Below are 23,527 nucleotides of genomic sequence, written 5' to 3'. Positions count from 1 at the left end.
TTTTCATGCTGGAGACTTCACTCTTGTAAACACATATACCTAGCCTCCTTCTTCACCTATTGAGCGCATAGCAAGCCTCTCTGTGGTGGTCAATTGGTGGCTTTCAAGAAAGCGTTCTTGCATCTTGACGTGGGTGGTGTGGATCAACGTTAGAGGGTTTGAACCCTTCAAACCTAACACTGATCGTCTTGGATTTTTGAACTCACAAACAAAGGTAACATCACATGCCATAAAGTATGATTCTTGATTGCATGTGTAATTCCGCGTATGAAAAATTTTGTTTTTCCCTCTCACATGCTACGGCCTTCAAGGCCATTTTACTTTCAGACGGGGCGTTACACTTCCTTGCCTCTCTATGCTGAGTATATAGATCTCACCTTAGAGGATTTATCGTAACTCGTAATTAATTCCTCACTAACATAGTGAGGAGTGGCAAAAATTAAAGGTGTTTATCAATCAATTCAAATAGCGGTGATTGTAACAGTCCGTTACGTACCAGTATTGTTAACATTGATTATGATATTAAGTGCAGTTACAATCACAACAATTCATTTATAAAAATGCGAGTAAACTTTTTCCTTTTTATTATGCGAGCATTTCAAACAATAATAAAGCGTAATAAATAAAAGCTGTGACCGTAACTGAAAAATCATTGCGTAATAATAATATAAAATGCCTAGATATCAAATAACACTCCCCTCAAGTCACTAAGGGGATCCCATAAACCCAATTAGCCTAAATTTCACTTTTACGTTTTCTACCTACCCGAATATGGTTCGATATTTTAATTACTGCGGAAAATTTGCATGCCACGAACCAGTCATCTTTTGGTATGTTATTCTTCACTTAATTATCTTTCTAACAAGCTATCACACGAGTCATAAATTTCTCGTTTGCTCCGGTTATCACCGTTTGAAGTTGTACAAGCAAATCTGCCAGCCAACCTCAAACAGGGCTCTAAACAGCCTTCACTCTCTCAACGATTCTGGAAGATTCACTCAACTAATTGCTCTCAAATTTTTATACAGTAAACTAAACACCTCAAGATTCAATTTGACATATCATACACCTAATTTTACCAAGAAATGAAGCGGGAATAAATTTTCTAAAACTGGCAAAGACAACCCTATGTGCAGGGGCGTTTTGAGAAGTCTGTGCTCTCTGGCTTCTACAGGGCTGCGTGATGCTCCTTTGGTTCTCAAATTTTGACACAAGGTATTTGACATTTCAAGATTTACAATGGCATATGGAACGTTCCTATTGGACCTTTGTGGAGGGAGATATGCTCTCCCAAAGTTCACCCAAATTCTGCCAATTTCTAAAATTTGTTTCTCCAACATATCCCACCTTTAAAGGTGTGTTATCTAGCCTCGAATGGTACCTAATAGACATGGGTGGCACTCAAGGACCAGCAATGCCCTGGTGCTCTTACAACCCTTCACAATTTATATTCAATTTGATCAATATACATAATTCATGCTTACTTTCTCAAAGTTAACTAATTTCAATCACAATATCCATTTACATGCATCCTTGAAACATAAAGCATAATTCACATCCTAGAATAGGGCTATTGCTCTTTCATCATATAACATGTTTCTATATTACACAATGTCTCAAATCATAAACTACAAGCTTCTTTACAAATATTACAACAATCCTCCGAATATACATAATGAACCACCAAAATAAATCATGATAATTAATGGCTAAATTTAGACAAAATGTGACATGAACAAAGATGACAGATAATAATCCTAGCTCACATGCAATGTTCATGTCCTAAGTCTAACCTATGCCCAATGACCACAAAATGCAAAATGACACTATGTCCAAGCTCATCCTACGGGCTTCTTGCCAGCCGCTTCGGCACCACTGCCACAACCTGAAATAAAGTTCCCAAGACGGGGTGAGATATATGAATATATCTCAGTAACCTAGAGGTTCTGGAGGATACTCCGCCCAATGCCTCACTTCGATGCATATCAATAATATAATACAAAATTCCAAAACGGGATAAAGCAAGGGATTTAGTGAAATAGGGAAGCATAGGGAATAAAATACGATGAAGCTGGAATAGTCGATGCCAATACCACGCAACATCCAACCTATTGGCCTCGGCATATAGCCTACGGGTTCTAGTCCAAGGAAGTGTTCCCAGAACATCAACCAAGGCACCCTCCATCCATATACACCCGAGACTTCCTAGTGTGCTCCTCTACGGATGACACACCACAACCCCAGGCCAACTGGAACTCCCTCATGGAGACCTATCTAGTGGAAATCCGTAACGCCCGAAGGCAAACTGTCTACTGGCCAGAGACACGGTACATCCTATGTACCAATAACATACACTAATGCATGAGTATATTATACTACATTACCAACATACACCTCCAACCAATACCCTCAACGGGCATGGTGGAGCACACACGGGGATCAAACCCCAGTACCAAATGATTACTTGAATAATCTCCTCCACTTGATAGCTCCAAATCACGATGTCACCGAGCTCGGTTCACAAGAAATGCCTACACATAGGCCATTTCCATCTCAATTACAACCAACCAATATATATTCAAACTTATCAATTAATCATGCATAGATTCAAGATGACTTACCAAAATCCCTTTGGTCAGGGACCAAAGGCAACCCACCAAGCTCACAGTTTCGAGTTCACTTCTGCGGGAGGCAACCTACAATGATCACACAAGGATCATCAATGCAAGGTGCAATCAACAAGATTACAAAGCACCAGAGTTAACCCTCCTTACACATAGGTTCAGCCTTCTTAGGCAAATTTTACAAAATATTTTTTTTAATTTTATTTTAATTTTCCATTAGCCTTCTAGGGTTATCCCAACACCATTTCAAGTCCCACTTTCCATCCAACTCCATCACAACACCATTTTTCCAATTATTTCCTTCTAGGTTCAATGTACACTCTCACACATTCCAAGTGTTTTTCCTTTAATTTTCAAGGCATCAACTCAACACACAACTCATCCAAACACCATCTAACACCACAACACCAATTACATAATTTTACAACATCAAAACCCCAATTACTCTACCATGGCCGAAATCATCATGCTCACTACTCATGGATTATTCAATTCAATTTCATACTTCCACACACCTTATAATCCTCTATTTAGCTCATACAAACACTCTACAACTCAATTACACAATCATAACACAAATTCATTCCACAAAGTCATGACATTTTAACCCAAATTTTCCTAAGTTATAATCCAAATTCTCCAATAATTTTTATGACATTAATCACTCTAAAACATCATTCTAAGCCACTTTTATCTAATATACAATTTCAATTTGAGCTCTCTAACTACATAAATTCATACAAATCAAGTCTAGGGTTCATGAAATTGATCCATCAATTTAACCAATCAAAAGTGTGGAAACTTACTCACAAGCTTGGCCTAAGACTCCTCCAAGTGATACCCAAGCAATGGCTTGAACACACAACTCCAAAAATCTCAAAATTCCTCCCAAGGTCACGGCTGTTTTTGGAGATTTTCTCCCAATCTAGCGAGTTTCAAGGCTCAAGACTACCATGGTGTGTTTGGATGATGATTTCCAACAACTTTGGTGACAAACTTTGTTGGATTTAAGTCAGTATGAAGGGAGTTCTGAGAGAAGGAAAATTTGGAAGCTTTCTTGGCCTTCCATGGAGGGGGCGCGGGTTTGATGGTGAGGAAGGAGAGAGAGAGGGAGCTGATTTCTATGTTGTCCAAGTGGCAAGGTCCACTTAAGTGAGGTGGGCCTCACCGCCACCTCACGTGATTTCAAACTAATTCGAATTTCCTGCATATTTCGCTAAACATCCATAATTTCATAAACTATTTAGAAACTCTAATTTTTAACATTAAACATTGTCCTTTAATTTCTCTTGATCAACTGAATCTGGAGTTTTCCGGTCGTTAGGAGAAATCGCAGTTTTAAGCTGTTATACGTGCTGTGGGCTCGCTTCCCTAATCTCTCTAATTTACATCAATTTTCACCAGAAATCATATTTTCTAGTCCTATGTACCATTTATAACTTATATCCAAACCTAGAGCTCAAAATTCATTTGGCACGTTTTACGTTGCAACTGTACTGCGATATTTTTACTGGTAAAAATACTATTCATCAAATTTTCAGAAACTTGCCCAACCACTCAATTTTTCGTTCTGAATCCATTTACAGGGTCAGTTTTCTCATCTGAGACCTCCTACTCAATTTTACCTTCCTAGGGTTATGTGTTTGGCTAATTACCGTTTTACCATTCCTTTGTATTTTGGCCTTAATTTCAGGATTTTCACTAATCCTACCCTTAAATCCATATTTAACATATTAATATGTTTTAGGACTGCGAGGTGTTATAGTGATCTAACCGAAAAATCGAAAACCAAATAAATACCGCATATTTTAATTGGATTGGATTGATTTTCGGTTTGGTTAGTGAAAACCAATCCAATCCAAACTGATCAATGCATTATGTATTTATTATTTTTGAAAGATGGTAACTTGAAATCTTGGATGTTATTGATAGCAAACTGTCTTGTTTTAGTTTTTTATTGTCTATTAATCTATCTTAACTCTTCATGAGTTTTAAGATTTGAATTTTCTAGTGATTTATAACTTTGTATGACTTTATTTTGATATAGCTAGTGATTTGTATGACTGAAATTTTAAGCTTTTCGAAAAACCAAAAACCGATCAAATTCAAACCAAATAAAATTAGATTGGATTTAAAAAAATAAAAATCCAAATGTAATGGATGATTAAATGATTAAACCGAAGGAATTAGATCGGATAATTGTGGCTTCAAAACCGATCCAATCCAGACCGTAAACACCGATAGCAAAAACAACAAGACTCATTTTCTCTCTCATGGCATTAGGATATATGATTCCTTCATATATAAACTACTCTTATCTTATTAAAGAGGCATATGAAAAATACCATTTTCGTGAGCTGTTTCTATGTAAAATTCTAGAGCCATAATGCTGATATACATTCCCCTTTTCTCAGCATCGTCTGAGAGGATTCCTTGCCTGAAATTGCACTTTTGGTGTCTCTTTTAGAGCTTTGGTTTTTATCTGCTGCCTTGGGCACCTACACAGAGATATACATTACCCATGGGATACAAATCAAGCTCTAAATCTACAACAATTCAGAACATTAAATTCATTAATAAACTTTCTAATTAAGTACTAGTTTTTAGAATTTGAACAATCTTTGACTTAATACTAAAAGACAACCTGAGAATGATATAAATTTTGTTGTGGAGTGATCAGTATTTTTTGTTTTAAGGATTTATTTGGTTGTGTTTTGCTAGAAAAAACATATTAATTGAAAAAATATTTTAGCTTCTTTTTTATGATAGTTAGAATTTTTTTAAAAAAGTAAAAAGTTCAATTAAATTCTGAAATTTTTTCTAAAGAAATATTTTAAAAATTAACTTTTTAAACTTATAATTTTTTTTTATTAAAAATGTATTAAATATTTGTAATAATAATTTGATTTTTTTTAGAAACTGAAAACAGAAAAAGTATTCTAATATTTTTTAAAAATTTTAGAAATATAAACAAAGGTTTAAAAAATTATATAATATATTTATTTTTTATAAAGGATAAATTATTTGTCAATCCCAAAATTATGTCATTTTAAAAATTAAGATAATTATTCAAGGATATTTTAAAAGATTTAATTATTTTTTTATACTATATATTTTAGTAAAGTGTTAAGTGTTTGTTATTTTAAATGACACAATATTAAGTAATTTTTAATTAAATTACGTCGTTTTGATGTATTTTTGATATATATTTTTATAAAATTAGGAAAAAAATTGAAGGAGAGACAATACAAAAACACACAAAAATGACGTAATTTCATTATAAACGACACAAGATTATATCATTTAAAATGATAAATATTTTTTATTTATTAAAATATTCTTTATTAATTTTCCCAATCTTCAAAATAACTTAGTTTTGAAATGGTTGAACTCTTACCTTCAAAATAAACTAGTTTTCAAATGGCTGAACTCCTATGCGACCAGAAATGATAAACCTTTTATCCCAACACGCATAACTTAAATTTTTGAGTAAAATTTGTTTTGGGTTCTAAAAGAGAATAAAATCTTTATTTTTATTTTTTACAAAAAAAAATTTAATTTCTAATCCCTTTACAATTTTAATTCTTTGAAAACGTGATTCCTCATAAATTTAATGAAAACTCAATTTAGTCCATATAAAAAGGGGTTTTGCATTTATCATTTAACATGACACAACAAAGTTTCCTACACACACAACATTTTTTGGGGCCCACACTTTTTGAAACAAAAAAATAAAATAAAATTACGGCACGCAAAACGAATCTCTATAACATTACACAACCACTTTTTCTATAACATAACTCTTATGAAACCCTATAAAAAGACTAATATGAGTAGTTTTTTTATAATGATGAAAGTGAATATCATATTTTTTTGTTTGTTTTTTTGTTAGAGAGCCAAAATTTTGAGAAAAAAATCACTGTTTCATAAACTCCTTCAATAAAATCTTAGGGGCGGTTTGGTAGGAGGCAAATGTTCAAATGCCTAGAATTCTGAACTTGGTAGTCTAAGATTGCAATGTTTGGTGCCCAAAAAAGAAAAATTATCTTGGGAAACAAATTTTTTCAGATTTCCATCCATAGTGCAAAAGTAGCCTAAGATTCCAACCTCAAAATATCAAAAATAAGTTGGAATTTTTCTTTTCCAGGAGAAATGGAGCAAGAAGCGCAAAACAATAGACCAAAATAACCCTATTGATGCATCTTATCATAGCCTTCTGAAGCTTTTGGACGAAATTGCATCTGACGCGCGAGCTTTATTCTAGATGGGAGGTAACATATAATATCCCTCACCATGAGATGTAATTAATTGCATGTAATTATGCAATTAATCTTGTATTAGTGGGTTAAATTAGGTAAAATATCTAATTAAATGACTTAGAGTCACTTTTAAGGTGAAAAGTGCAGTAAGTGAAAATTATGGGGTAAAAATGTGTGTAGGCAAAAATACCCAAAATATAAAATTAAAAGTGGAAATATTCTTAGAAAAATATTCTAGACCTTTGAGTAAAGTTTGGTGGCGAATTGAGTTGAATAGATAGATGAGCTCATACCCAGTTGAGATAACTTAACAAATGTTAAGTGACAAAACATCAAAACCCCACTTTATTTCCTTCTTCTTCCTCATCGATAAGCAGAGAGTGAGAGGGAGAGAAAACCAATTTGAAGCCCCAAACCCTAACTCACTTATCTCTCACCCAAATCCTTCCATTACAAAGCCAATCTTACTTCAAATCTTCCCCTCTTTGCGAATCCAAGCTTAGTTTTGAGTGGGAAGCTTTGTGGAGTGAGATATTTACTTCCCAAGAGTCTGACCCACTTGGTGATTGGAGGAGTTTAATGACATTTTCTTCCATGGGAGCTTAGGATACCACCATTCCCTGGTTATGTGATCTTTTAGGGTAATTTTTCACTCCTTAAACTTAGTTTTCATGGAGATTGTATAATGGAGGAAGATGATGAATAGTGTTTTTGGGTTGTATGAGTTTGAGTTTGATTTAAGCTTAAATCCTTTGTAAAATTTGTTAGAAATGATAAATAAACGGTGGAAATGAACTTAGATATATGGATGTGCATGGGTCGAACCGAACCGGTTTTTTTGAAAAATCGAACCGAATTGGTTTAAATGGTTCGATTCGAAAGTGGTTCGGTTCGGTTCAGAACCGGTTCGGGTTGACCCTCTTCTAAAAAGAAAAAAAAATTAAAATTCTAAAAAATAAAGTTATAAAAATTAATTCGGTTCGTTTTGAAAATGGTTCGGTTCGGTTCGAAACCGGTTCGGTTCTTAAACCGGTTCTAGAAACCGGTTCGGTTCTTAAACCGGTTCTAAAAACTGGTTCGGTTCATGAACTGGTTCTTTAAAAACTGGTTATTTTATGGGGCGGTTTGATTCGGTTCATGGTTCGACCCAATTTTTTGGTTATTTTGCACACCCCTACTTAGATAGTCATTTGATTATACTATGAAAATTGCAAAAATTCATGCTTGGACATGTGGAGTTTCTTGCATTGTTGAGCCGTGGATGGTTGGTTGTGTCCCTTGTGATGATAGGATTAAGCCTTTTGGACCAACATTGAAGAACCAACCATTGGAGGAAGCCATGGAGCTTGATTAACTCACTTGAATTGGTAAGTTTATGCCATTGTGGTATGAATAGGTTTGTTGGTTGATAACAATATTAGTATCCATTGGATTGCTGATAACTCTCCAAAAGATAGTTATTCTAGGCTTAAATGTGATATTTTGGGTACTATGATTGCATGTTATTCTCTTGATTTTATATGATTAATGCATGAATTCTGTGATTTCATGGTTTAATGGAGAATTATGTTAATTATGAGAATTTGGGCATAAATTGGGGTTTTAGAAACATTTAAATGCACTTGTTATTTTACTGTAGGTCGATGCTTTAGCATCAGGAAGCAGTGTTGTAGCAATAGAGATGAGGTCAGCAGTACATACTGTTGACATCAGCACCAGCAAACCATGGATCCAAGCCCAATTTGGTTGATGAAGCTTCTGAACGTATACAAAAAGATCTGATTGGAAGACGCGCTCAACATCATCAAGAAATCACAAGATTATCTTCATCAAATCAATGATTACAGATCGGATTCAAATCTGAATTGTAAATATGGAAAGAATCCTGTGAGATATGCCATAGCACATGCTGTCAGCTTGACAGCAAAACAGAGTGCCAATCTCAATCAATCACAAGGCAGCTTTGAGTGATGATTTGCATGGACTGGAAGAGATGATTGAAGCCCAGAATGTCAGAGCTATAAAGGAACGAACTCTACACAAAGAACACACGACTGATAAGTTTTGAGACACCCAATTGGAGGCAGATTTAGAGAGAGAAAATGGATGAAACACTTGGGAGGAATTTGAGGGTTCATTGGGAGAAATCTCGCGGATCAAAGGAGGAAGCTGAAGTTCAATTGAGAGATCATTGAACCCAGCAACTTGCTGCACTATTCCGGTGGCTAAGGCAAGGTTGATGGTGGTGGAGCTCATGGTTGCTGCGATAGCAGTGCTACAGCATCATCCCTGTTTTCTTTACTTTAGATCTATGGAGTCCTATTCTTCCCTTGTTGTTTCTGTTCACCCTATTATGGGCTAATTTATTAGGATTGGGTGATAGAGTACCCTTATTGTGATGTAAACAGTATTGCCTAAACTTTGCTACATGATTTTCCTTTCGGTTGCTTAATAAAGTGTTATATTTTCTTTAATCTTGCTGATTCATCGAGAGAGGGTTGCAAGATAATTAGGATTTATGCTATAGAGATATAGGTAATTCCTGAATATTATTAAGCATTGTGGTTTAACTAAGTAATTAGTTAATTGTGGGTAGAGGAATCACTTGCACCACAAAATCAAATGGAACTTGAACTTAATGATTCATAACTATGTTGGCCATAGAGATATGGGACTTAATATACATGTATTGATGGTGAGAGCCCTTGCATGCATTGGTGTTCTGATTGTTGTTTGGTTAATTGTTGTAGCATGGTTACTGCATTCTGGTGACATTACAATAGTGGGGAAATTGATCCCAACCTGTCTTGATACATTTGAAACACTTCTTTTGATACTGAATTTTTACTGAGTAAATCAGTAGCCTTATTTTACTTTGCTTTATTTCTAAGTGTTAAATTAGTCTTTAGTTTCTCAACAAACCATATTTGTTACCTTGATTGCTTCACGAAAGCTATAGCATTATATAATCTCTGTAGAAACGATATCTGGACTCACACATCCACTCTATTACTTGTTGATACGTGCACTTGCGTTTTTGTGTGATTTAATTGATTAGAAAATTGCACAACAATTGCCTTGATAGATTGTCTAGTACCTTGATGTAGGTATTGATTGTTGGTATTGTTGTAAATCTTGGTTGATTGCTCATTGGTGGTGAACAAAGGTTAAGCTTTGAAGCTCATTGAGGTCAGCCTTCGAACCTTGGGTGTTGATCCCTTTATTGTTCCACAAAGCCTGGAATGGGTAGTGGTTGTTGATAGTATATATAAATGCGATAAAGTAGTTTAATGCTTTGTTATACGTATGTGTATGCACTGGGTGTGGCATAGGATGGTGGTTCCCTATGTTTTGTATGTTGCATGACGATGCGTAATTCATACTTGGTAGTTTAGCTGACTAGTAGGACTATTTTGCATCTGAGTATCCTTAGGACAACATGAGAGCTCGAGGGATGTCTCCTGGAGATGTTTTTACACACTGCATGGATATGTATTTACTGCATTATTTACTGATTATTGCTATTATAATATGAGTGAACTATGGGGTGGAGATGTAACACCCCGTGTGCACCCGATGTATTAAACATACATATGGTAATAGCGCAGCTAAATAAATGCGGAAGCTAACTTTTTCTTTCCAATTATAACATCCTTAATCATTAACCAAGGGGATTACTTATTCTTTTTCAAAATATCGCCTATATGTAAATTGCAATAAATAACTAACTGAATAACCACTTAGTATAAATAACTGTGTATCTAGTCATGGAACTACAACATGTAGACCAGACAATATCCTGATACCTTATACAACTCAAGTAAACTCAAACATGACTGATATCAATGTGGCATGGACAACCTCCATGCTCACTAGATAAGGCAACAAAGCCAAACAAAGTCTCAAATCCAACAGCAATATACTGAAAGTAAAACATGATCAATATCCAGGCATAACAGCAATCAGCATGCATAATAAACTCAACTCCGGCCTCTTGCCAGTAGAGGTATCAACCCCAGAGGTACCTGTACCTGAAAATGTGCCCAAACACGGGGTGAGATCTCTAAAAGGAAATCTCAGTAAGACAAAGGGTTCTCAAGGATATCTCCACCCCAAGCTCACTTACATGTGCAATATAAGTTTCAAAACAGTAACAACAATATAATTTCCAAAATCTGGGCAATGCAGCATATATCCATGTCATGTGTGTAAGCATCCTACTGTACAGAGAATAAAAAGGTAGGGATTACATACGTCTACAACCTACAGTACAAGGAACACCGCTTGCACCTCACCCACGGAGTTACCATCTTGTATATCTCCACATACTCAGGGTTACCGTCTAGGTGGTACACCACATACATATCACATGACACTTGCACTCAATAAAATAGCTCAATAGCATTTCAGTAATCATTAGATAATTTCATAAAAACACATCATGCATATAAATCATCCCTCCATGAGGTATGGTGGAACCAACAATGGGAAAAATCGAGGACACGAAAGCTTACCTCCCAAGCTAAGAGTCCCAATTACAGTCCACACCAATCTGCGGTCACCAAACAGCACAATCACAATCTGTTTATACTAGAAATAATCATTAATATTGGTAGCCCAAGGTTTCAATAAAAGTTTAAGACTTTCCAACTTGTTTTAAGTGATTTTAGGCTCAATCTACAGAAGGTATTCGAATACTCCTCAATGAGTATTTGAATACTCCATGTCTTCAGAAAGTATCCCAATACTTTCACTAAAGTATTCGAATACCACAAAGTATCCGAATACTTTCACTACAATATCCGAATACCACCAAGTATCCGAATACACTCACTAAGGTATCCAAATACTTTTCTTCCCAAAAAAGTATCCCAATACTCCTTGATGAGTATCCGAATACCTCTTGATAAGTATTCGAATACTTCACGAAAATTATTCGAATACTTATCAGACATAATGCAGAAACTCTTGCAGTTTCTGCATAATCACCATTTTAAGGGTCCTCTCATGATTTGGAGCCCCATGTCTCCACAAACAGAAGTTCATTAACACTTTTTAAGCATAGATTATCAACCTTTAACTTGAATAATCAAAGTTTCTCTTTTTAATGACTTAAACAAGCTCAAATCATGAATTTTCAAGGAGAATGATCATGATTTACCTCTAGGCTTAAGGAATCAGAAAAAGGAACTGACTTGGAGCTTCCCACACAGCTCAACCACACTTACTTCACAAGGCCACGAATTTGACACATAAGCTTGGTCTTTTATACTAAAATGTGGCTTCTTGAAGCGTTAAATGCCAAGAAAATGCTCCCACACCCCTCTAACAAGGATGAACAGTCCCAAACTCATAGCACACAACAACTCACACTCTCAAGAGCCAGTTTTTCTCCCACACCAATGTTGCTCTCAAGTGTCTACAAGGTTAGAGATGGAGAATCCATCATAAATGTGGTACCTTGAGGGATTTCTATGGAGAGAAAGGCAACGAGGTAGTGAAGGAAGGTGGCAGCAGCCAAGAGCATAAAAAATTCTACGTAGTAATATCAACTGCCCTAGGTTATTGTGCCAAATTCTCTATTTATAGGTCCACTTAATTAATCCGCCGGTATTAGTTCTAATAGCTCTGCTTATCATTTTAATCTCAAACTTAATATTCTGAACCTAGCCATTTTTCTAGGATTTGTCATATTTTTATTAGAATTTTCGCAGCACTTTGCCGATACGCATTTCATACGCAGTCGGTATTAGTTCTGACGTCAAAACTCATTATTTTGACTTCAAACTTGATATTCTAATTCTAAATATTATTCTAGGAATATTCATACACTTATTATAATTTTTCGGGATACTTCACCGGTACGCACTTATACCGTGAAGCAGAACCGATATCTGCACTTTTCGTCAGAAAAACGACTTTAAGCGTTATTAAACCCTCGTGATAATTATTCTAACCTTACCATATTTATTCAAGGTCAATTATGAAATTATTTTTTAATTTCATAATTAAGTTATTTAAATTCCTAATTTAACGATGCGAGTTCTTACAAGAGAGATGCTCCAAGGACCCTTGGTTTACTGAGATGTATTTGTATATCTCACCCCGTGTTGTGGGGACCCCCTTCAGGTACAGATGCTGCATGAGCCTTTGGTGGCAAGTGGCCATACTTGGATTAGATTGATATATGAGGATGTTGCATTATTTTGGTTATACATGTCATTTAGTAGTTTCTATGTATAAGATTCACATTTGAAAGCCATTTGATATGTGTACTTCATGTTTTATTTTGGTGGACTTAGCCTATGCTCACTTCCGTTGGTGTCTCTTTTGCTGATGGGAGCCAAGGATTTGATCATAGTATTTTGTAGCTAAGTCCCATGGTTATGTATTAATGACACTTGGATATTATGTAATATTGTACTTATTGTAGATATGATGGAAGGGCATGGATGCATGTGTGTCTTGAAATAGTTAAGAACCATGTAATGAAGTGGTAGTATAATGTCTATTAGGTGTTAAGAGGATGATGAAAAAGGAAGGAATTCTTTCATGGAGTTGAATGAAAACAGGGGAGGGCATGTGTTGCCTGTTGGAGAGCGTTTTAGCGCTGATAAGGGCGCCAAAACGCGTTGTGTTCGTGAAATGGAGGAAAAATCTCTGCCCTTGGTCGTTTTAATACGCAAGTGGGCGCTAAAACGCGCAATTGGGCGTTTTAACGTGCAAGTTGGGTACTAAAACGCGTTGAAGACCTGGAGAAGGCAAAATTCTCTCCCTCTGGGCGTTTTAACGCCTAGTTGAGCGCTAAAACGCGTTACCCGAAATTAGCACAAACATGATTTTGTAAAAACTTCATAACTCGAGTTACAGAGCTCCAATTTGAGCACAGTTTGAACCCACATGTAGCTAACGAAGAGATCTATAATATGATAGGAGATAAGAACTATAAAGGAAGTTAGAATTCATATAATAAGAAAAGAGATGAAGACATTTAACAACACGTGGTCAAATAAAATAAGAATATGATGTTAAGCTTAGTTTTATTTATTTCGCAATGTCATATGGTTATGGTCACGCAATTGGTTAATTTAAATTCAGCTTTGTTCAAAAAGAATAATTTATCCGAATTTCTAATTGAACCAATGTGATTGTAACTGTGCTTAATATCATAATGCAATGTTAACAAATCGATTTTAGAACGGGGTGTTACACAAGAGGCAAGAAGCATCGGGTTTTGGAAGCTCTTGGTTGCTCTTTCATGTCCATAAATGAGCATGGGAGGCGAGAGGCTTTAAAGCCAACATTGTTCTTCATGCCTTAATGTGAAGTAGAATTATGAAACTGAATCTCTTAGGCTTTGTTTGGGAGTTTGGAGGGGAGGGGAAGGAAGGGGATCCAAGGGGGAGGGAGGGGAAGGAAGGGAAGGAAAATGAAGGGTATTCCCTTCCCTTGTTTGGGAGTTAAAAAAATAGTAAAGGAGGAAAATTGAGGGTTAATGAGATATTTTTACTATTTTACCCTTTTTAAAATTAATATAATTAATATAATTTGCAAATTAAATTAAATTTAAAATTTCTAACAAAATTATTTATGTACTTTTCACAACACCAAAAAAGATCATATTTTCGATGAAATTTCTACGTTGTAAACGATGAAAATTTCATCACAAAATTTATTTTTTTCGTTGGAATATTTTTCGTTGAAAAGCGACGGAATTTTTCAACCGATGAAAATTTTTACCAAATTAAATTTTCTATCGAAATTTTCGACTAGTTTCCATCAAAAGTTTTGACGAAAATGATTTCCTCCATCAAATGTTTTAAACGAAAAAAGAATTTTGTCAAAAATTCTGACGAAACGTTTTTCGTTCAAAATTTCGATGGAAATGAGTTCTGACGAAAATTTCGACAGAAATTGTTTTGTTAGAAATTTTGATGGAAATGTTTCATTTGAAACTTTCGACGAAATTTAGATTCTGTAAAGAATTTTGAGAGAATATTTTTTTTCGTCAAAATTTTTTATCGAAATATTTTCCATCAAAAGTTTATACGGAAATATTTTCTGTCAAATTTTTTTGACAGAAATGAGTTCCGTTGAAAATTTTGATGGAGATGTTTTTTATCAAAAAACTTGACGAAAAATTTTTTCGTTTAAATTTTTTGATGGAAAGGTGTTTCGTTAAAAATTTTGACAGAAATTTTTTTTGCCAAAAAGTTTAACGAAAATGTTTCCTTCGAAAACTTTCGGCGAAATTTAATTTCTGTTAAGAAATTTGATGAAATTTTTTTCGTCAACAATTTTCGATAGACATGTGTTTCGTTGAAAATTTTGATAGAAATATTTTTCGTCAAAAATTGCGATAAATATTTTTTTTGTGAACTATTTTGGCAGAATTTAGATTCCATAAAGAATTTTGACAAAAGAAAATTTTCGTCATATTTTTTTACAGAAATAATTTGGTCACAAATTTTGAAGGAAATATTTTTCGTAAAAAATTTTGACGTAATTGTTTTACGTCGAAACTTTTTGATGGAAATGTGTTTCGTCAAAAATTTTGACGAAATTTAGATTCTATCAATAATTTTGACTGAATTTTTTTTCGGTCAAAATTTATGGTAGTGGTTATGTCAAAATGTGGTTCCGTCTCTAATTTTGTATTTAGTTTTGACGGAAATTTTTTGGCGTATATGATTTTCATCAAAAATTTCATCACTATTTTTGACGAAATATTTTTCGTCAATAAACTCTGTTGGTATTTGAGACTTTTCTAATAATATTGCATTTAAAAATGATTCACAATTATGTAGTTTTAACATTTTAATGCTAAGTGTAGATAAGTAATTTTTAATATTTTCCCCCTCAAACCCTCCAAATTAGGGGAACTTTATTTTAAGAAGAAGGAGGGTTTCGTAAAAATTCTCAAATTCTTCTCCTCCTTTTTTTTAAACTCACAAACAAGGGAAGGACTTACTAAAACTCTCCCTTCCCTTTCCTTCCGCTTCTAAAACCAACTCCCAAACAAAGCATTAAGAAACATGGTATTAATTGGGAACAACTTTGAAACATACGAGCATCATGTGTTAGTATGTAAGAACTCACCTATTGAACCCCCAAGGGTAGCTCAGTTAGCAATTGAGCTCCCAAGGGTTTGCTTGAGTCAGGGTTCAAACCCTGCCTCAAGCAAATTCTTAGAAAATCATTGGGGGCCAGAGGATCCCTCCTCGAATGAGGGGATTAGTCTCATCCTTCCTCCGGTAGCGAAGCTCAATGCGCCCGCTGTTCCAATGAAAGACTAGCCTACAGGGCCGTATCCCGAGGGCAAGGTAACCGAAAGAGGTTGAATGTGGATACCTCCAAGTTATACCAAAAAAAAAAAAAGAACTCACCTATTGTCATCTCAGTGGGGCATATTTTTGTTGTTCGAAGATTACAAAGCTTTGTATCCCTGGATGAGGCCAGGGGGGAATATACACCGGATGAGGCCGGGGGAAATATACAAAGGGTAAAGGTGGAATTATTTTCATAAAATAACCTCACGTTCTGATTAATATTTCACAATCAATTAAATATACGCTCAATAAATTTAAGCATAAAATCCTGAGAAAATTTGATCTTACCAAATATTTTATAGTAAAATTTCTGAAAAATTTATTTTTCATTATATTTTGATAATAATCTTTTTTCGAATAAATAAAAATTTATCTTCTACTACACCCCCGTCAGTTAAAAACTACTTTCCGGAAAATCCTCCTCCTCCTCGTGATCTCATGACTCATCAACGCTTTTCTAGCCTCTAGGGGTCTTTTCCACTCATCACTTCCACAGTTCCACACACTATCTTCGATTTCCGAGACCGCACTGTTTAGAGTTCTTGTCACTCGGTCACTCTTTTTTCCCTCTTCGTTTGCTGTTTAGCTGGTGAGAAATTACGAGCACTCTTCAAGATCGTTGGTCAATAATCTGAAATTCTTCACTTTTTATTTTTGTATTTTCTCGGCAACCAAACAGCGCTTATCCTTTTCCGATTTCTAATGCTGCGTGCTTCTTTTTCTTGCAGAACTCATTGCAATGGCGGAGTCCAAGGTTGCCAATGGCGTCGCGTCCGCGGGGAAGATCGAGGCATTGGAGCGCGAGAGAGACGAATTGGCGAGCGAGAACGCGGAGAAGGAGAAGGAGATCAAGAAGCTGAGGAAGGAGATCGAGGGATTGCGGAGCGACGGATCGGAGAAGAAGGCGGCGGAGGTGATTGCGGCGAGGGCGGCGGAGCTGGAGACGGAGTTGGCGAGGCTGCAGCACGATACGATATCGGATATGAGCGCCGCCGAGGAGGCCAGGGCGGAGGCGGCGGAGTTGAGGAAGGCTCTGGATGAGAGAGAGTCTAGGGTTGAGGTTCTAGAGAGAGAAGTGAAGGGGTTGAAGCAGGTGAATGCTGAGAGTGAGATGAAGGTGAGGGATTTGGAGAGGAAGATTGGTGTTCTTGAAATGAAGGAAACTGAGGAGAGGAGCAAGAGGGTGAGGGTGGAAGAGGAGATGAGGGAAAATTTTGATGAGAAAGAGAGGGAAATTGAAGAGTTCAAGCACAAGATTGAGGAATTGGAAAATGTAGTAATGGGGAAGAAAATTGAGTCTGAGAAATGGGTCATAGAGAAAATGAATATGGAGGAGAAAACAAGGATTATGGAATTGAGTATAGTCGAAGCAGAGAAAGTGATTAGGATCATGAATGAGAAGGGCACCAATGGAGCTGTGAATGGTGTTCATGGTGAGGTGAAGGGGTTGGAGGTACAGTGGCCAGTGGTGGCAGGATCTGCAGGAGCTCTTGCTGCAGTTGTTGCTGTGATCTATTTCTGCTTTGGAAAAAAAAGGTGACTTTTCTGTGATGAGTGAGAGGGTTATCCAATAAGAATGGGAAGATGAAGACTAGAGGTTAGGGTTTTTAACAGGCTTTTAGTCTCAACTATGCTTCAATTTTGTTAGTCATCATAAATATAATGCTTTTCTGGCTTTTGTTTTTAGGAGCCTATGAAATTTGATTCATGTCAAAGTTGGCATACTTGTTTTGTTAGTTGCTTGTGAGAATTAAACCATTTTGGCTGTTGGAGGAATGTTCTGGTTAACTGCAGGTTTTTGTTTCACTGATATAGAGTCTATAGTCGTTGCATTCTAAGTTTGGATAAAATAATAATAAATAAGGAAATTGAGATTACAAGGTTTTTTTTATTTTTAATTTTTAAATGCTTATTGTGATCTTTATCAGCGTGAATATGACAGCAGCTGGACTTGCTGACAATTTAAGGTTTACTTTGTATTTGTAATATTTTGAAGGGAAATGTAGATTGTAAGTTCTCTCTTGGCAATATCTCTTTCTCCTTGAGATTAGTCTTTAGCATGGTGAAATTCATAGCTTGGTGCAACTGTTGCTGTGTGCTCAGACATGGATGTTTAACTGTTTTTCCTGGTTTATTGGGCCATCTCTATTCTCTATCCCATAGGTAGTGATTGTATATCTGAGAATAAATATTAGGTTGAATAAGCTTTTGTTCCAGGACTCGTGAATCTTGTGCCTTTGGTTTGTTTTTTTATTTACATTTCATTTTCTTTTTGTCGTTTTCAAGAATTTGCAAAAATAAAAATAAAAATGGTGAAAACAAAATCTTGTTTTTACCATTTCCTGTACACATTCTTGAAAAGAGAAAACAAATAAAAATAAGGTGGAATTTTTGTAATTATTACTGAATATATACCATGCTCGGTCAATCTTTTCACTCGTTAAAACGGAGCTATCAAATTAATTCTGTCAATGAGTACAGTTTTTCTTTACATTTTCTAACCAGAAATGAATAGTATGCAACAAACCTGACTTAAGATGATTCAAGTCCAAGAGCCTGTTTGTTTCAGCTTTTTAAAAAAGTGATTTTTATCTCTTCTTTATTTTAAAAGTGCTTTTTACAAAGTAAAAGCTATTTATATTTTTATAAAAATATTTAGTTTTTTAAAAAAATATTTGACTTTTGACTTCTGCTTTTTGTAGAAATTAAAATTTTTAGCTTTTGAAAAAAGTAAGTTTTTGGTTTTTTTTGTGACTTCTGCTTTTTTTAAAGTAGACATCCAAACGAACTAAAAATAAAGTGTTTTTTTTCAAGAAAAAAGCAGCTTTTGAAGACAAAAAAGCCCATCCAAACAGGTCCCAAGTCCATCATAGAAAGGATACACAATATAGGTAAAGACAGGCACTCAGAAGGTGGTTTAAACTGGAATGCTACAGCATAAATGTGGTTGAAAGTTATATCATATGGAATGAATTGTGCTAAAGCACAATATTGAATTTATATGGCATGAAGGGATTTGATCTACCTGCTACAAGAAAGGTTGCCATATGAAGTAATCTCTACCACATAAAGGCCTTTTGATTTGTTCTTGTCAACTCCACCTTAATTCTAACTCATCTCTAAAACAATTCTGAAAGGAAGGTGTGCACTCTGTGAAGATGGAAAGGGATGCCCTTGATGCAAACAGTGAAATTGCCTGGCTATTTTGTGTTGCTGAACCTACCAAACAAAACCACAAAAATTACACTACCTCTTTTAAAACTATATATATGAACGTCTGACTGGGACTGTACTCGGCAATCATATGAACTAAATATGTCATTTCCTGGTCAATCCCCCTACATAATCAAACCAAAATGTAATTGAAGCCCTGCTTCTAATTTAAACGGTCATGCTGCTCAGAAATTAAACTTTGAAATAAGAAATTTTAAGGAAGGGAATACCAATCATTGCTATTGCCTCTGGGTGGAATAAATCTTTGGTGCATTAGATGTACTTAATTGGGTACATTTTTTTATCAAAAGAAGAAATTTTTTCAATATGACAGGAATTTTTTTTCTTCCAAAAATGGTGAAATTTTTTCCAAATGTGAAAAAAAAATGTACCAAATTGGATATATCTAATACACCAAGAATTTGTCCCTCTTGGTGAAACCCATAAAGCTTTTAAGCTGAAGCCATGGATGAGTGAAGGAAAGACTCTCTCAACTGAATTGGAGTATGAAATTCGGATTTGTTTCCCAAATGAATAAAGTATATTGATTTTAAGGAGAAGAAAGAGGCAATGGTATATACCAAGTGTTACAATATTAGCATAAGAGGAGAATTAAAGGCACAGCTTGGGTAGCAGTAAAGATAGTAGTTTAATATTGAGTGTTACAATTGCATATCATAATTGTATGGTTGTATTTCAATATAGGAGTTACATTAGGAGCATTAGGAGTAGCTTATATTTTGATAATTGAAGTGGCAATTGTTAGCCTCTGACATGTCATTGTATTAGGCAAGAAACCATTTGGTAGTTTGGGGTCAATGTATTAAAGGCACAGCTGCAACCGATGGAAAAGGCATTCAAGAAAATAAATCAGAAACGTCTTTTTGGTTCTCTTTTTGTTCTTCTCTGTTCATGCTCCTATGTGAGGGTTCGCGTCCCTTATCACTGGTGCTTTCACCATTGTGAACTTTGCCATTTTTGTTCTGCAAAATCATGCTTTCATCTCGTTGAATCTTCATCCTTGTCGAACGTAGCAAGCAATTCAAGATGCAAACAAAAATGGAGAAAGGTTTTATTGAAGATCAAGCTTTGTTCTCCAAAATCAATACTTTGTTGCAGCAAATTCACGCCGCAATCCTGGAGAAATCGCCCGATCAATCATTGGGTATTGATGCTTTGAGCGCAAGAGCAACACAATCTTTGTCGGATCAAAGAACTCCACACAAGTTAGCAAGTTCGCTGCAAGCATCTATTCTTGGTGCTCCAAGAAATTCTGATGTTCTTTCCAAAAAGAGTTCTACCTCTGTTATTGCAATGGATATTGGTTTCAAGAAATGGTCCGATCAATCACTTCCTAGTCAGTTGTCACACATGGAATTTCCAGATCGTGGCCCTTTGAAGCCATTTTTTGCTGATCCTGTTCTGACTCCTCGATCTCCATCACCACCAAAGGTGACAACAAGAGAGCCCATTCCTGTTCAAGGAAAACCATGTAGAGGAACAACAAAATGCTCGCCCAGAGGTCAGCGCTGCAAGGTTTATGGGAACAAGCGTTCCTTGCCGATGAAAGGATTGAAGTGGTCTCATTTGGAAGTTTGGAACACGACGAAGAAGGGTTGTGCAAGGGTTTTGCAGAAGATGATGAAACCCAAATTCAGTTGGATCTTCAAAGTTCTCGTGCAGCCGAATCTTGCAAAGAATGGGTATGCGCCACACATGTTTGATGAAAATCCTAGCCTAAATGCAGGTTATGCAGTACACGTGTTTGATGAAATTCTTCAAGACCCATTTTCAGAATTTTCTCTTCAAGATTTTGTTTCATTTTGCCTTCTTTACTTTGTCTTCCATTTTGCTTGGGACCCAGAGGGATTCATATATTTTCTTACTCCATCGTCCGTGGTGACAAAAAAAGTTGCAAAAACATCATCCTTCCACAGGAAGCTGCAACAAAGTAAGCTAGGTAGTAGTTTAAATGGATTGCATACATTTAACTCTTTGATTGCGTCTGCAGTTCTCGGTTATGAGTTTGTATGCATTGCCCTTACGTGTAGCTCAAGTGGTGAATTTTGGCAGTTTCAGTGGGGTCCTGGCTTTTTCCGATTGAAAATAAATGAAAGTATTATTCATTTCCCTTCCCAAGGGGGTGATTCTGGTCTTCACTTTATTAATACAGTGTCAGTGGCTCTTGACCTGGATGTTTCTATACCACCATTCATTGACCGGACACTACTTCGTGCCAAAGATCCACCTAGACCTGTTTTTCATCACATAGAATACAAGCCCCCACCAGCCATGAAGACTTCCCTACAACCAACAAAATCAGGCTTAGATTATTTAGCAGTCTTTATTTTCAAACTAACTCGTGACCAATAAGTCCAAAGAAGATGGCACCACAATCACCTACAACACTTATGAGATGTTGGTTGGTCTCTTGTGGAAAAGGGTATGCAAGGCAATATCACTTCTTAATGATCAAGAGACCAAATTGTACATTGCAACTGCTGGAAGGTTAAGGTTGCAACCTCCCCTCCCACCAGATGGAAAAGTGGATCTCCGTGGACGACCATCGATTTCTTCTAGAACTGGGAAACAGAAAGCTTGCTGTTTCGTACTTGTTTACCAAGTATTGGAAAGATTTGCCTACTATGGGATAGGTGCCAATTTGGTGAATTATATGACAACCCAACTCCACAAAGACTCGGTATCATCAGTAAGCAATGTGAATAACTGGTCAGGAACATTATGGATAGCTCCAATTCTTGGTGCTTACGTAGCAGATTCTTACACGGGTCTCTTTTGGACAATTATTATTTCCTTGCTCATATATGCCAGAGGACTTGGGCTTCTAGTCCTGACAAGTTCATTGAAGTGCTTGAGGTCAACATGTACAAATAGAATTTGCAACAAAGCATCAAATTTGCAAGTAATATTACTCTACGTATCACTATACACTATAGCAATTGGCAGTGGTGCAGTGAAACCCAATATTTCAACTTTTGGTGCTGACCAATTTGATGACTTCAACACCAAAGAAAAAGAGATAAAAGTTTCATTCTTCAACTCGTGGTCGTTTAGCACTTGCTTGGGCATTTTATTAGAACCTCTGCTAGTTGTGTACATTCAAGACAGATTTGGATGGGGATTAGGATACGACCTATCAGTTATTGGGCTTCTACTTTCCATTATAATCTTCTTTATGGGCACCCCAATATATAGCTATAAATCTGGAAAGGAGAGGAACCCTACAATGGACTTTATCAAAGTCCCGGTTGGTTGCTTTGGCAATGTGATCTTCACGATCACACCTATAGCTATAGCAGAAAAATATGCAGTCTATATAAAAGGATTTCTACTCTCTCTTTTTTTCATTGGACCTTGAGGACAAGGTCCGTTTTTGAGGGGAAGGCAATGTTACAATTTTAGCATAAGAGGAGAATTAAAGGCACAGCTTGGGTAGCAGTAAAGGTAGTAGTTTAATATTGAGTGTTACAATTGCATATCATAATTGTATGGTTGTATTTCAATATAGGAGTTACATTAGGAGCATTAGGAGTAGCTTATATTTTGATAATTGAAGTGGCAATTGTTAGCCTCTGACGTGTTATTGTATTAGGCAAGAAACCATTTGGTAGTTTGGGGTTAATGTATTAAAGGCACAGCTGTAACCGATGGAAAAGGCATTCAAGAAAATAAATCAGAAATGTGTTTTTGGTTCTCTTTTTGTTCTTCTCTGTTCATGCTCCTATGTGAGGGTTCGCGTCCCTTATCACCAAGGTTATAAGATATTTTTGACTAGTCCGAGGGGTGTGAAGGGGGGTGATGTGTATGGACTACAGTTATGACTATGGTGAGAATTCAACAGAGTAACAATAATCAAGGTCAAACGGAGAAGATGAACAATAGAGAAGCTAAGGCTCCTTTTATATAGGAGGTTAGAGATTTCCTCTTAATGCGCAGGGCGAGATGCCATAATCGTTTTCAATCATATGGATTCCATTAGGGCAAGAAGTGATCTATGACATGTAAAAAGTCATGCGTGCAAAGAAAATGTAAAGGGACACGTGTACTTGAGCCCCATGAACCCCATGTGATAAATAATGAT

The 23,527-nt window shown here is 35.9% G+C and overlaps 2 protein-coding genes across 2 annotated transcripts; both read left to right on the top strand.

Moving 5' to 3' along the window:
* Positions 1 to 16,660: 16,660 nt before the first annotated feature.
* LOC133300511 (peroxisomal and mitochondrial division factor 2-like) lies at positions 16,661 to 18,131 on the top strand. Its single transcript, XM_061500076.1, has 2 exons — positions 16,661 to 16,801; positions 16,941 to 18,131. Exon 2 carries the CDS (start codon positions 16,952 to 16,954, stop codon positions 17,750 to 17,752), a length of 801 nt encoding a protein of 266 aa, XP_061356060.1. The 5' UTR covers positions 16,661 to 16,801; positions 16,941 to 16,951; the 3' UTR covers positions 17,753 to 18,131.
* A 3,710-nt stretch (positions 18,132 to 21,841) lies between these two features.
* Positions 21,842 to 22,804, top strand: LOC133300493 (protein NRT1/ PTR FAMILY 5.1-like). Its single transcript, XM_061500056.1, has one exon. It carries the CDS (start codon positions 21,842 to 21,844, stop codon positions 22,802 to 22,804), a length of 963 nt encoding a protein of 320 aa, XP_061356040.1.
* Positions 22,805 to 23,527: the final 723 nt, after the last annotated feature.

The sequence above is a fragment of the Gastrolobium bilobum genome, unplaced genomic scaffold (assembly GCF_033153095.1).
Source record: "Gastrolobium bilobum isolate Gb01-03AN ecotype WA unplaced genomic scaffold, APGP_CSIRO_Gbil_v1 utg9749, whole genome shotgun sequence".
NCBI classification, from domain to species: Eukaryota; Viridiplantae; Streptophyta; class Magnoliopsida; order Fabales; family Fabaceae; genus Gastrolobium; species Gastrolobium bilobum.
This window is presented reverse-complemented; position numbering and strand designations above follow the sequence as displayed.

Coding starts and splice junctions, on each gene's coding strand:
- LOC133300493 (XM_061500056.1), top strand. CDS start 21,842: ATGTTGGTTGGTCTCTTGTGGAAAAGGGTATGCAAGGCAATATCACTT.
- LOC133300511 (XM_061500076.1), top strand. CDS start 16,952: ATGGCGGAGTCCAAGGTTGCCAATGGCGTCGCGTCCGCGGGGAAGATC.